Below are 14,786 nucleotides of genomic sequence, written 5' to 3' on the forward strand. Positions count from 1 at the left end.
GTTATTGTATGTGTGTCTGCAGGCTCTCTCTGTGTATAATGGGATGTGTGCTGCAAGCTCTCCCTGTGTATAATTGGGTGTGTGTCCGAAGGCTCTCTTTGTGTATAATGGGATGTGTGTCTGCAGGCTCTCCCTGTGTATAATGGGATGTGTGTCTGCAGGCTCTCTCTGTGTATAATGGGATGTGTGTCTGCAAGCTCTCCCTGTGTATAATTGGGTGTGTGTCTGAAGGCTCTCTTTGTGTATAATGGGACATATGAATGGAGGCCTTCCCTATGTGTTATTGTATGTGTGTCTGCGGGCTCTCTCTCTCTCTCTCTGTATAATTGGGCGTGTGTCCGAAGTCTCTCTCTGTGTATAATGGGACGTATGAATGGAGGCCTTCCCTATGTGTTATTGTTTGTGTGTCTGTAGGCTCATTATTTGTTAATGGTGCATCCACTTGAGTCTCTTGTTTTTTGTTTTGTTCCTTTTCTTTGTGGTCACTCAACACAGTCCCCAGTTGTGTTACCGTTCTTGAGGAGAGAGAGAGCTGCCCTGACGTTATAATGTATTTAATTAAGTTTTGTGTCCCTGCTGAGGGCGTTGATGGCTTTGCTGCTGACGCTGTGTTGAGGTCCTTCAAGCTGTTTGTTCTGCTCTGAGGTGGTTGTTCTCCACTCGTTCGTCGGGGGTCGGGTTTTCAGGATTTCCACAATGAATATGCACGAGGGAGATCTGCATTCATTGCTTCCCATTGCATCTCATGTCTCTTCTGAAAGCCTGAGCTGGGGGTTAGGCGTGCCCCGAGGGCTTCGGTCAGAAGCAACTCTCTTACTGAAGGATTATTGCCAATCTGAAGCTCCATCTTTGTGTTGTCCCTTGGTCTTGGTCGCTTGTCTGTCTGTCTCGCATTTCTGGCAGCTGCATTTCTTGCCCACTTGCAGACCACCGCCACTCCTCTCATCACATCCACCACCCCCTCTCCACCCACCTCCCCCCTGAGGCCCGGAGGAAGAAGGGGACTCAGAGGAAGGGCAAGAAAAGAAAACGGCGAGCGTCCATACCAGGGGAGAACCCCACTATAGAGGAAGGCGAGGAGGATGAGGAGGAGGGCCCTGACACGGACACGGAGAAGTCGGGGGAGGAAAGAGTTCCTGGAGCATCGGCAGAGGATGTGCAGGTACGTCGCTGGGAGCAGAGAGGCTCGCCCCCCCGAAACTCTCCGTCACCAACGCGAGACCTTGGGCTGACGCATGGTTCATGAAGTCTAGTGGTCGACCCTACTTGGTTGACGCCAACAGCAGGTGGGCTCGGCCATGGTAGGACTGGATCTCAGGGGCTTCACTTATACCAACCCCATTCCCCCGCAGGGTGTGAGCCCTTGGGTTTCAGGGATCAGCAGGACTTAGGCAAGAGTTCAGTAAGGAGTAGCCTGACCTAGTCAAGTCTTGGACAGGCCAAGGTCACAGCAGGCAAGCAGGTGCAGGTCCAGGCTGAGGTCAAAGCAGGCAGCAGTCCAGAAGAGTAGTCCATGTCCGTAGCAAGGGTCAGAACCAGGAGTCAGGAGAGATGGACAGATAAGGTAACATGGAGCAAGGCAAGAAGGGAACGAGAGCCACAGGAAGCAGCATGCAGTGCAGGGATACAGGAGGATCTCTTGCTGAGGCAAAGCTGTGGGGTGTGGCTGTGCCTTAAATAGCCCAAGTTGCTCACATCAACGAGGATCGAGGAACACGGCAGGATGGCATCTCTGCCGGTACTGGTGGCGGGGGGAGTTGGGGGTGAGTAAGTTGGGTTGCAGGCCATCCCTGAGGCACCTCCCCAAGGCCCTAGTCTTAGGCTTCCTTGGGAAGAGGCAATGGGACTCTCAGGTGAGACGAGGAGCTTGGACATCTGAGGCTGATATGCAGGAATTCTCTTTGGGAGATGAGGTAGAGGAGTTTGTTTTAGATGCATTTAGAGTTGAGGATCTCCTGAACTTCAAACTCCATGTCCTCCTCTGAAGACACCTCCGTTGGTTTAGAACATAAGAGATGCTCTACTGGGTCAGAGCAAGGGTCCATCAAGCCCAGCGTCCTGATTCCAACAGAGGCCAATCCACACTACAAGAACCTGGCAAGTACCCAAACAGTAAATAGATCACAAGCTGCTATTGCTTATTAATTAAATAGCAGTTTATGAATATTTTCTCTAGGACAGGAGACGGCTGAGGGGAGATATGATAGGGGGCTATAAAATAATGAGGGGAATTGAATGAGTAAATGTTAATCAGTTGTTTACTCTTTCAAAAAGTACAAACAGCAGGGGACACACAATGAAGTTACTGGGTAATACATTTAAAACTAATAAGAGAGAATAATTTTTTTACTCAACGCATAATTAAGCTCTGGGATTTGTTGCCAGAGGATGTGGTGAAAGCTGTTAGAGTAGCTGTGTTTAAAAACGATTCGGGTAAGTTCCTGGAGGAAAAGTCCATTAACCATTATTAAGATGGAGCTGCGGAAATCCCCTGCTTATTCCTGGGATCAGCAGCTTGGAACCTCTCTACCTCTCGGGATCCTGCCGGCGACCTGTGACCTGGATCGGCCACTGGGCTTGATGGACCTTTGGTCTGACCCGGTATGGCCACGTCTTATGTTCTTGTGTTCTGACCAGAGGAGCCCTAAGCTAAGTCCTTTCAGCAGTGCGAGGGCAGAGGGCTGACTTTCCCGTGTCTCTTTTTCCTGGCTCCCCGGATTGTATATAAGAACCAAGTTAATGGGATAGGAAGCAGGCAGACATGTTTAGGGTTGTGGGTAGGGGGGAGAGGAGTCATCCCCCCCCCCCCCCACACACACACACACACACACACCTGCAGCTGGCTCTAGTATGGCTATCAATTAAATGGTTAGCCATTTAGGAACATAATAAACGCCATACTGGCAAGGATAGAGTAACACAATAAATTATGGCAGATAATGTCTGATTCTGTTAAGGGTAGTAACTGCCGCTCTGTGCAGGTTACCCCCATGCCTTCTGTTAAGGATAGTAACTGCCTCTCCATGCAGGTTACCCCCATGCCTTCTGTTAAGGGTAGTAACTGCCTCTCCATGCAGGTTACCCCCATGCCTTCTGTTAAGGGTAGTAACTGCCTCTCCATGCAGGTTACCCCCATGCCTTCTGTTAAGGGTAGTAACTGCCTCTCCATGCAGGTTACCCCCATGTTTCTGTTAAGGGTAGTAACTGCCGCTCCATGCAGGTTACCCTCATGTTTCTGTTAAGGGTAGTAACTGCCTCTCCATGCAGGTTACCCCCATGCCTTCTGTTAAGGGTAGTAACTGCCTCTCCATGCAGGTTACCCCCATGCCTTCTGTTAAGGGTAGTAACTGCCTCTCCATGCAGGTTACCCCATGTTTCTGTTAAGGGTAGTAACTGCCGCTCCATGCAGGTTACCCCCATGCCCTTCTGTTAAGGGTAGTAACTGCCTCTCCATGCAGGTTACCCCCATGTTTCTGTTAAGGGTAGTAACTGCCGCTCCATGCAGGTTACCCTCATGTTTCTGTTAAGGGTAGTAACTGCCTCTCCATGCAGGTTACCCCCATGCCTTCTGTTAAGGGTAGTAACTGCCTCTCCATGCAGGTTACCCCCATGCCTTCTGTTAAGGGTAGTAACTGCCTCTCCATGCAGGTTACCCCCATGTTTCTGTTAAGGGTAGTAACTGCCGCTCCATGCAGGTTACCCCCATGCCTTCTGTTAAGGGCAGTAACTGCCGCTCCATGCAGGTTACCCCCATGCCTTCTGTTAAGGGTAGTAACTGCCTCTCCATGCAGGTTACCCCCATGTTTCTGTTAAGGGTAGTAACTGCCGCTCCATGCAGGTTACCCTCATGTTTCTGTTAAGGGTAGTAACTGCCTCTCCATGCAGGTTACCCCCATGCCTTCTGTTAAGGGTAGTAACTGCCTCTCCATGCAGGTTACCCCCATGCCTTCTGTTAAGGGTAGTAACTGCCTCTCCATGCAGGTTACCCCCATGTTTCTGTTAAGGGTAGTAACTGCCGCTCCATGCAGGTTACCCCCATGCCTTCTGTTAAGGGCAGTAACTGCCGCTCCATGCAGGTTACCCCCATGCCTTCTGTTAAGGGTAGTAACTGCCGCTCCATGCAGGTTACCCCCATGCCTTCTGTTAAGGGTAGTAACTGCCTCTCCATGCAGGTTACCCCCATGCCTTCTGTTAAGGGTAGTAACTGCATCTCCATGCAGGTTACCCCCATGCCTTCTGTTAAGGGTAGTAACTGCCTCTCCATGCAGGTTACCCCCATGCCTTCTGTTAAGGGTAGTAACTGCCTCTCCATGCAGGTTACCCCCATGTTTCTGTTAAGGGTAGTAACTGCCGCTCCATGCAGGTTACCCCCATGCCTTCTGTTAAGGGCAGTAACTGCCGCTCCATGCAGGTTACCCCCATGCCTTCTGTTAAGGGTAGTAACTGCTGCTCCATGCAGGTTACCCCCATGCCTTCTGTTAAGGGCAGTAACTGCTGCTCCATGCAGGTTACCCCCATGTTTCTGTTAAGGGTAGTAACTGCCTCTCCATGCAGGTTACCCCCATGCCTTCTGTTAAGGGTAGTAACTGCCTCTCCATGCAGGTTACCCCCATGCCTTCTGTTAAGGGTAGTAACTGCCTCTCCATGCAGGTTACCCCCATGCCTTCTGTTAAGGGTAGTAACTGCCTCTCCATGCAGGTTACCCCCATGTTTCTGTTAAGGGTAGTAACTGCCGCTCCATGCAGGTTACCCCCATGCCTTCTGTTAAGGGTAGTAACTGCCGCTCCATGCAGGTTACCCCCATGTTTCTGTTAAGGGTAGTAACTGCCGCTCCATGCAGGTTACCCCCATGCCTTCTGTTAAGGGTAGTAACTGCCGCTCCATGCAGGTTACCCCCATGCCTTCTGTTAAGGGCAGTAACTGCTGCTCCATGCAGGTTACCCCCATGTTTCTGTTAAGGGCAGTAACTGCCGCTCCATGCAGGTTACCCCCATGCCTTCTGTTAAGGGTAGTAACTGCCGCTCCATGCAGGTTACCCCCATGCCTTCTGTTAAGGGTAGTAACTGCTGCTCCATGCAGGTTACCCCCATGCTTTCTGTTAAGGGTAGTAACTGCCACTCTATGCAGGTTACCCCATGCCTTCTGTTAAGGGTAGTAACTGCCGCTCCGTGCAGGTTACCCCCATGTTTCTGTTAAGGGTAGTTAATGCTGCTCCATGCAGGTTACCCCCATGCCTTCTGTTAAGGGTTGTAAATGCTGCTCCATGCAGGTTACCCCCATGCTTTCTGTTAAGGGTAGTAACTGCCACTCTATGCAGGTTACCCCATGCCTTCTGTTAAGGGTAGTAACTGCCGCTCCGTGCAGGTTACCCCCATGTTTCTGTTAAGGGTAGTTAATGCTGCTCCATGCAGGTTACCCCCATGTTTCTGTTAAGGGTAGTATCTGCTGCTCCATGCAGGTTACCCCCATGCCTTCTGTTAAGGGCAGTAACTGCCGCTCCATGCAGGTTACCCCCATGCCTTCTGTTAAGGGTAGTAACTGCCGCTCCATGCAGGTTACCCCCATGCTTTCTGTTAAGGGCAGTAACTGCCACCCCTAATGTTGAACCTTGCATTATGTAGATATAATTAGGGTTTCTCTTCCCTCAGTGCATCACTCTGCATTTGTCTACTTTAAATTACATTTGCCATTTGTATGCCCAGTCTCCCATGTCCTCTTGCAAATTCTCATAATCCTCTTGTGATTTGACAAGTTTGAATAATTTTGTGTCATTGGAAAATCTGATCACCTCACTAGTTGCTCCCATTTCCAGTTCATTTATAAATACATTAATAAGCACTGGTCCCAGAACAGATCCCTGGGGCTCTCCACTATTCACCTTTCTCCATTGGGAAAATTCACCATTTAGCCCTCCTCTCTGTTTTCTATCTTTTAACCAGTTCCCTATCCACAATAGGACACTGCCCCCTATCCCATGACTTTCTAATTTCCTAAGAAGTCTCTCATGAGGGACTTTGTCAAATACTTTCTGGAAATCCAGATACACCATATCAGCTGGCTCACCTTTATGCACATTTATTTACGCCCTCAAAATAATGTAACATATTGGTGATGCAAGACTTCCCTTGGGTAAATCCATGTTGGCTTTGTCCCATTAAACTGTGCCTATCTATATGTTCGGCAATTGTGTTCTTTATGAAAGTTTCTACAATTTTGCCTGGCACAGACGTCAGACTCACTGGTCTGTAATTTCCTGGATCACCCCTTGATCCCTTTTTAAAAATTGGCTCTACATTGGCAAACCTCCAGTTTTCAGGTACCATAGGCAATGTTATTGATAGACTACAAATTTCCAATAGCAGGTTTGCAACTTCATTTCTCAATTCTTCCAGCATTCTGGGATGCATACCATCTGGTCCAGATGATTTGCTACTCTTTAGTTTGTCAAATTGCCCTAGTACATCTTATTTTATTTATTTTTTTTATTTTTTTTCTATACCGACATTCCTGTAGAAGTACAAATCATATCGGTTTACAATGAAACTTCAATTTCGCTCTAAGGCGGTACATGGAACAATGTTGCCAGTTAACAGTAGAAACACTAAACGTAACTTAAAACTCTGAGACTCATTTTAACATAATCTAAAACTCATGAAACTCGTCTTAACAGTAAATACAGTAGATAATATAAATAAATCAATATAATTAATGTGTATAAATCAGCTCAGGGGACGAGGTACAGAGGAGATGGTAGATAGGGAAAGAAAAGGAATAGGAAGAGGAATGCGGTGTCTAGCCGGAGAGAGGGTTAGGGAGAGTTAGGAGAAAGAGAAAAGGGAAAGAGACTAGTTGTTGGATTCGCATGGGAGAGTTAGGTTGAAGGCGAGGAAGGGTTCACTGAGATTTTTTTCATTTCCTCTGAATCATTGCCTTCGAATATCCTTTCTGGCATGGGTATAGCTTACATGTTCCTCCTTGAATACTGAAGAATTCAGATTAGAGAGCAACTACCAACTTGGGTCTTCGAGGTATGTCCTTCCTCACCCCAACAGAGAAACCTACATTTGGTGCGTGGCTCTGGGACTCAGCCACGTTACTGAGCGTGGGCCTGAGATGGGATTACACTTGTGTAACTGCGATGAGTTTTTCCGCTGGTGTGCAGTTTCTTTGTGGCGATCTGTCGCAAATAGAACGCTTCCCCAGTCGAAGGTGCATTGGTGTCCTAGGGTGGCCTGGTGTGATATTTGCAGTACTGTAGGGGGGGCCTGGGAGTTACCGCAGGTTTTCTGCTTCTGAGTGGATTTTCAGCAGGGTTTTACGTTACGTCACAGAGTGCTTGCACGTGGAGGGAGTTTATCGTTGTTACTGTGTTTTATGTGAGTAAGCAGAGCCATCTTTTATTTATAAAATTCGTAAACTGCTTAATGGTAAGACATCCTGAGTGAGGACCAGCTGTCTACAAGAAATAGAAGAATAAAACAAATTATTGCATACAAAAAAAAAAGAGAGTAAATACAAAATAGCATAATTTTAATACAAGTCTGCATATGGCATTCAGATGGCCATAGCTACTAGGGATGTGAATCGTTTTTTGACGATTTAAAATATCGTCCGATATATTTTAAATCGTCAAAAATCGTTAGAGGCGATATTTAATAGGAATTCCCCCGATTTATCATCAAAAATCGTAAATCGGGGGGAGGGGAAGGGGGAGGGCGGGAAAACCGGCACACTAAAACAACCCTAAAACCCACCCGACCCTTTAAAATAAATCCCCCACCCTCCCGAACCCCCCCAAAATGCCTTAAATTACCTGGGGTCCAGTGGGGGGGGTCCCGGTGTGATCTTTAACTCTCGGGCCTCCGGTGCGTTGTAGAAATGGCACCGGCGCTACCTTTGACCTGTCATATGATAGGGCAAAGGTAGCGCCGGCGCCATTTTGTTTTTTGTCCCCCGACGTCAGGAGCGTAGGAGATCGCTCCTGGACCCCCGCTGGACCCCCAGGGACTTTTGGCCAACTTGGGGGGGCCTCCTGACCCCCACAAGACTTGCCAAAAGTCCAGCAGGGGTCCGGGAACGACCTCCTGCACCCGAATCGTTTTGCCGTACAAAATGGCGCCGGCCATATGGTGTTTCACAGACGATGCCCTTCAGCTACCCCTGACTTCTTTTCTCCTTGGTGCAGTTTTTCCTCCATGATGACGACGCCATGGATCCAAGGTCAGTGCATTACAAGATGGGCAGTCCCAATGCCTCAGCAGGGAGCGAGCAGCAGCCGTCACCCAGAGACAGCGGAGTTCATGACCCTCCTTCCACAGAGGAAGAGGCAGCGAGGTAAGCGAAAGGAATCTGCACCCCCTCACTCCTCGCACAACCCTCCCTCCCCCCTCTCTCTCTCCTTTCTACATGAGGAGTCCTCCTCAGATCCACCGCACAGATCACCTTCTGAGCATAGATCGCAACCAGTAACACCCCCCCCCCCCCCTTTTAAAACCAAAAGGCTGTGACAAACATGAAGTGAAATACTGGGGGACGGGAGCTTGGATGACTACACTTCACGAAGGGTGGGGTTTGGGTTGGATGGATGCATCGTACTGAGGACTGGGGGAGTTGATTTGGATGAATGCCCTTCACTGACGGGTGCTGGGGGATTAGTGGTGAGTTAGATGCACTTTCCCAGGGGTTGAGGGGGATGATTTTGATGGGTTTCCTGTGCTGAGGGTTGGGGAGCAGTGTGGATGGATGTGTGGGGTGAGGGTGGGAGGGGAGCGTGAATGGATGTGTGGGGTTAGGGTGGGAGGGGAGCAGTGTGGATGGATGTGTGGGGTGAGGGTGGGAGGGGAGCGTGGATGGATGTGTGGGGTGAGGGTGGGAGGGGAGCGTGGATGGATGTGTGGGGTGAGGGTGGGAGGGGAGCGTGGATGGATGTGTGGGAGGGGAGCGTGGATGGATGTGTGGGAGGGGAGCATGGATGGATGTGTGGAGTGAGGGTGGAAGGGGAGCGTGGATGGATGGATGGGGTGAGGGTGGGAGGAGACCGTGGATAATCATAATTACAGAGGAGCAACTACTCCAAAGTCTTGTCCCTGTTGGAAGATCTCAGCCCTTTCGGCCTAAGAAGCCTCATGAGGTTGCAGACTCTGGGTCCGCAGCGTCTCGATCTATGCAGTGAAGGTGTGGGGGACTCACCTACTAAATCAGGAGATAGGCGAGCGTCTACTTCTTGTACACAAGTGTAGGGGTACAGGGACCTGTCTGTTACCCTCCCACCTTACTTACAGTCCTATGTCGGGAAAAGTCCCTATGTATTCTCCTCAGAAATAGACTTTTATTTATCAGATTTGGCATGATATAGCATTTAGAAAATAACAAGAATTCTTCTCTCTAATATCCTGGTCACCAAGCATCAGTTTTCCCTGAAGAAAGTTCTGAATTGTGAGTGGTAACAGACATGCCATAAACCTTAGCCTGCTTAATATATTAACACGTATGGCTGATCAGTTCTGTATTGTGAGTGGTAACAGACAAGCCGTAAACCTTAGCCTGCTTAAGATATTAACACGTATGGCTGATCAGTTCTGTATTGTGAGTGGTAACAGACATGCCGTAAACCTTAGCCTGCTTAATATATTAACACGTATGGCTGATCAGTTCTGTATTGTGAGTGGTAACAGACAAGCCGTAAACCTTAGCCTGCTTAATATATTAACACGTATGGCTGATCAGTTCTGTATTGTGAGTGGTAACAGACAAGCCGTAAACCTTAGCCTGCTTAATATATTAACACGTATGGCTGATCAGTTCTGTATTGTGAGTGGTAACAGACAAGCCGTAAACCTTAGCCTGCTTAAGATATTAACACGTATGGCTGATCAGTTCTGTATTGTGAGTGGTAACAGACAAGCCGTAAACCTTAGCCTGCTTAATATATTAACACGTATGGCTGATCAGTTCTGTATTGTGAGTGGTAACAGACAAGCCGTAAACCTTAGCCTGCTTAATATATTAACACGTATGGCTGATCAGTTCTGTATTGTGAGTGGTAACAGACAAGCCGTAAACCTTAGCCTGCTTAAGATATTAACACGTATGGCTGATCAGTTCTGTATTGTGAGTGGTAACAGACAAGCCGTAAACCTTAGCCTGCTTAATATATTAACACGTATGGCTGGTTCCAGCTTCAGGCCATCCCTCTGCTCACCTCTGAAGCAGGCTCTGACTGGAGGGCTGGAGAGTGTGTGCAGGGGAAGGACTTGCTTCCTGGGCTTGCTCTTGCCCCTCACCGTCTCAGACTCTGTGTCGCTCTCCGCACCTGAGCAGGCACCTCCTCTCTCCGGGCCACACCTCGTCTCCTCCCTCCTCAATAGCAGGGAGTGCTGGTCTCCTTCAGGACCCCCTTTCGCTTGCAGGGATGCTCTCTGGATTCCCTCCCCTCAGGGTTCGCTTCCCCAGAGGGGGTCCCTCACTTTATTATTTTTTTTCTTTGCGCCCCCCCCCCCCCCCCCGTCTTATACTTCCCAGCTGATGAATGTGCGTAGTCTCATGCCTGACCACATGGTGGGGAGGATCTTTTGCTGCATTGCAGGTCTTTTCCCACTCCCCATTTCTTCGAGGGGAGATCTGCCACTTCTGTATGCTAAGCTGTCTGCTAGTGCAAGCGTTTTTATCCTTCTCCGACTGCCCTCCCAAGGGTGGGGGTCTTTCTGACCTCTGTTTGCTTGGCTGGCCCATGACTCCTGCTTATGAACTTAAATCATGTTGTCTCTCTGTCTGTTTTTTTTATTTAGACGGACATTTGCAAACAGGCGCATCCTTCAGTGTATCAGGGCAAGGCCTCTTGTTTCCACTAAGACAATGTTGTTTAAGCTTCCCCTGGGTAAACGTTCTTTCTCTCGCTGTGACAATGTCTGGGGCTCACTGGCCTGTACCCTTCTTTGGCTATTATGGTTCATTTTTGGTGATTCATGGGTAAAACATGAGATATCTCCCAAAACTCTCTTTTATCAAAGGTGGGCCCAGATTATAAAGGACCATCGGGTCCTAGAGGTGGTAAGGGATGGCTATGCTCTAGAATTTCTTCGGATGTATTTATGGTCTCTCCATGCAACCCTCTGCAGAAAAGAGTGGCAGTGGAGACCACGATAAAGAGGCTGTTGGATTTGAAGGCCGTAATTCCTATTTCCATATTACAAGAAAATAAGGGGCACTATTCCATTTATTTAGTTGGTTCCAAGAAAGAATAGGGGTCCTTTAGCTCATCCTGGATCTGAAGGGAGTCAATCGACATTTGCCTGTGACTCACTTCAGGATGGAAAATCTATGTTCCATAATTATTGCAGTACAAAAAGGGGAATTTCTCATGTCTCTTGATCTTACAGAAGCCTATTTACATATTTCCATTCGCCAGGATCATTGTTTCCTATGCTTCACCATTCTGGAACATCATTATCAATTTCAGGCCTCTCCTTCAGGGTGGATACTGTGCCCAGGACTTTCTCCAAGGTCATGCTGGTGGTAGCAGAATCTCTGCACAAGGAGGGCATTCTGGTCTATCTGCATCTGGATGACTGGTTGGTTTGGACCAAAAGTGCAGAAGAGAATCTCACTTGGCGTCTCACAAGGTGATCTCTTTGCTTCAGCAGCTAGACTGGGTGCTGAACTTGGCCAAGAGCAGTTTACAGCTGTCTCAGATGCTAGAGTATCTCGGCCTGCAATTTGATGAGTAACAGGGCAGAGTGTTTCTGCCAGAGAGTCACATTCAGAAGTTAATTACTCCAAGTTCAGGCCCTGAGAAGGAATATTCACCGGATGGTATGGTCTTACCTGCAGGCCCTGAGATTGATGGTGGCCACATTAGATGTAGTTCCCTGGATGAAGGTGCACATGCAGCCCCTTCAGTGTGCATTGCTCTCCCAGTGGAATCTGTAGCCGCAGGACTATAAAGCGAGACTCCATTTGCCATTGGAAGCCCATGCAATTCAACTGGCATGCTTGTGGTTCACCGAGCAGTAAGGATAATGTCAGACAATACCATGACAGTAGCCTATATCAATCAATCAAGGTGGAGCCAGAAGCCAACAGGTGTCTGTGAAGTAGATGCATTCAGGATGTGAGCAGAACATCTTTCCAGGAAGGACAATATATGGGCCAGCGTCCTCAACATTCAGATCTTGGTCTCAGAGTGGGAGTTGGCAGACGAGGCCTTTCAACTCAGTGACATGTTGGGTCGGCCATACCTGGATTTGATGGCAATCTCCATCAATGCGAAGATACCATGGTTCTTCAGTCACAGAAGAGATCTGAGAGCACTGGGAATCAATGCTCTCGTTCAGATATGACTGTGGAGCAGGGTGTTAAATGCCTTCCCACCATGGCCAGTGAAGGGCAAAGTCATTCAGAACATTGTGAGTCAGACCGAAACCATACTTGGTGGCTCCGGATTGGCCCTGGAAGCCATGGTATGCCGATCTTCAGAGGATACTGATGGATAGTCCTCTCAGATTGTCAGTCTGGAGAGATCTGTTGCATCAAGGGCCAATACTGCATGATGATCCGGATCGGTTTTGTCTTTTGCTTTGGCTGTTGAGAGGGCTCAGTTGCTGAAGCATATTCTTCTGCAGTGATTTCCACTTTTCTCCGGACCAGGACGTTTTCTACATCTTTAGCTTATGTTAGGGTTTGGAGAGTATTCAAGAGCTGCTGTGAGGAGTGAGATTCTCACTCTCTTAAAGTTGTATGTCCACTTATATTTGAATTTTTGCAGGAAGTTTTGGTTAAAGGCTTGGCTTTAAACACTCTGAAGGTGCAGGTAGCAGCTCTTGCTTGCTATAGAGGGATGGGTCAATGGTAGAGCCTTGTCTTTCCATCCATGTTTGTCCAAGCTCTTGAAGGGAATCGAGCATTTACATCCTCCCTTGCGGCTATTGGTGTCTCTTTGGGACCTTAATTGGGCCTTGTATTTTTTTTGGCAGATCCTACATTTTGACCACCACATGGTTTCTCATTGCGGCTGCTCACCTTGAAAACAGTATTTCTGGTGGCAATCTATTCAGCATTGGTGGGTCTCCGAGCTGCAAGCTCTTTCCTGCCATGAGCTGTTTCTACCAATAACTCCAGGGGGCAGTACAGTTTAGGATTGAGCCTTCTTTTTTGCCAAAAGTGATTTTGGAGTTTCATTTGAATAAGTCTATTTCCCTGCCCACATTGGACAGGGATAGACAATGAACGGGATTATCATCTTTGGCATGTGTTGTATGTCAAGTAGCATCCAGTGCAATAATTACAGATTATTCACTCCTTCAGGTCTGATCGACGGTTTGTGCTCCATGGTGGAGGTAAACAAGGAGAACCAGCAACGTGGGCAACTATAGCCCAATGGGTGGAAGAAGTCGTCATGGCTGCCTGTGTGGATGCAGATGTCCCATTGCCTAGACAGGTCAGGGCACATTCCTTTAGAGGTCAGGGGGTTTTGCAGACAGAGCTTCAGTTATTGTCTCCCATTCACATCTGCCAGGCAGCGATGTGATCCTCCTTACATATTTTCTCCAACATTACCGCTTGGATGTTAGAAGGACACAGCTTGCACATGTGCGGTGTTGATGGTACCATGGGCAGCTTCCCACCTTTTTCGGGAGTAGTTTTGGTGCATCCTACTGGTGGTGCATTGGCCTGCATGAGTGCAGAGGAAGGAGAAATTACTACTTAACTGGTAATTTCCTTTCCAATCCATAACCCACCCTGGGCTGCCTACTTGCTTTTAGTTCATCCTTTATATGCGGACAATGAAGAGTGTTATTTCTGTTCATTCATTTGAAGGACTGGTAAGTGATATAACCAGCCTCTAGGATGTGAACCTTTTTGCTAAACTCTGTTTCCCAGTTGGTTAGAAGCATGAGTGGTTGACTGTTAGTCATGTTCAAATATAATCAGTTTGTTCACAGTTTGGCTTTTTGGGAGATACTGGCAGACTGGTGTCGGGGCAGAGTTATATGTCAGTGATGTCAGCGAGTCAGCTTTACTCTGCCTCCATCTGCTGGTAGGAGTGCAATACCCACTGTGGTGTGGATTCACCTGCCTTCCTTAGTAGAAAGGAAATTATCAAGTAATAGTAATTTCTCCTTATACACAGAAAGTCCCATTGTGAGCTCAGGGGGAGACAGGGACGTACAGAAGCTTGGGCAGACATAGTTGCGTTGTGAGCTTGGGCGGAGGCATGGGGGATATAGAAAAGTCCTGTTAACTTGTGGAGGGGAACGTATAAAAGGTTTATAAGCTTTTCTCCGAAGACAAGTGGGATTGCAGTCCTCACACATGGGTGACATCATCGAATGGAGCCCGGTACAGAAAACTTATGTTGAAGGTTGCAGAACTTTGACTGAGCCTCATTGAGCATCCTCAGGCATGCATTATGCCTTGTCCACGTGGGGTCCCCTCAATCAGTTCTTTTCCGCACAGCCTGTGGTCTCGCAGTCGGGTGAGAGCCTCGCTTTGCTAGTTTTTTTAGGCCTATTTTCTTAAAGCATTTTTTTTAGCAAAATATATTTTTGCTTCCTTGCGCAGTCAACACGAGGTCCCCCCAGTTCTCCCATTAGCATCCTAAATAGGTTTCTCAACGTTTGTCGGTAACTTTATTTTTGTTGTCTATGTATTTAATTATTTTAAATTTCTTATATTCCACAAATCCAAACAGTCCAGTGCGGATTACAGTCATCTCATACATAATAATAAATAGAAAAATCACATCATGACAATAAATTAAAACATTAAAATGCAACATACAGAGCTCT

At 47.9% G+C, this 14,786-nt stretch overlaps 1 protein-coding gene across 1 annotated transcript in view; it reads left to right on the plus strand.

The window, feature by feature from the left end:
* Positions 1-14,786, plus strand: part of SLC4A2 (solute carrier family 4 member 2) — a 234,807-nt gene that overhangs the window by 129,684 nt on the left and 90,337 nt on the right. Inside the window, exons 4-5 of the mRNA XM_029587230.1 lie at positions 927-1,162; positions 8,186-8,334. Coding sequence (XP_029443090.1) covers positions 927-1,162; positions 8,186-8,334 — 385 coding nt within the window. The remainder of the gene's footprint in view (positions 1-926; positions 1,163-8,185; positions 8,335-14,786) is intronic.

The sequence above is a fragment of the Rhinatrema bivittatum genome, chromosome 2 (genome assembly GCF_901001135.1).
Source record: "Rhinatrema bivittatum chromosome 2, aRhiBiv1.1, whole genome shotgun sequence".
Lineage (NCBI taxonomy): Eukaryota > Metazoa > Chordata > Amphibia > Gymnophiona > Rhinatrematidae > Rhinatrema > Rhinatrema bivittatum.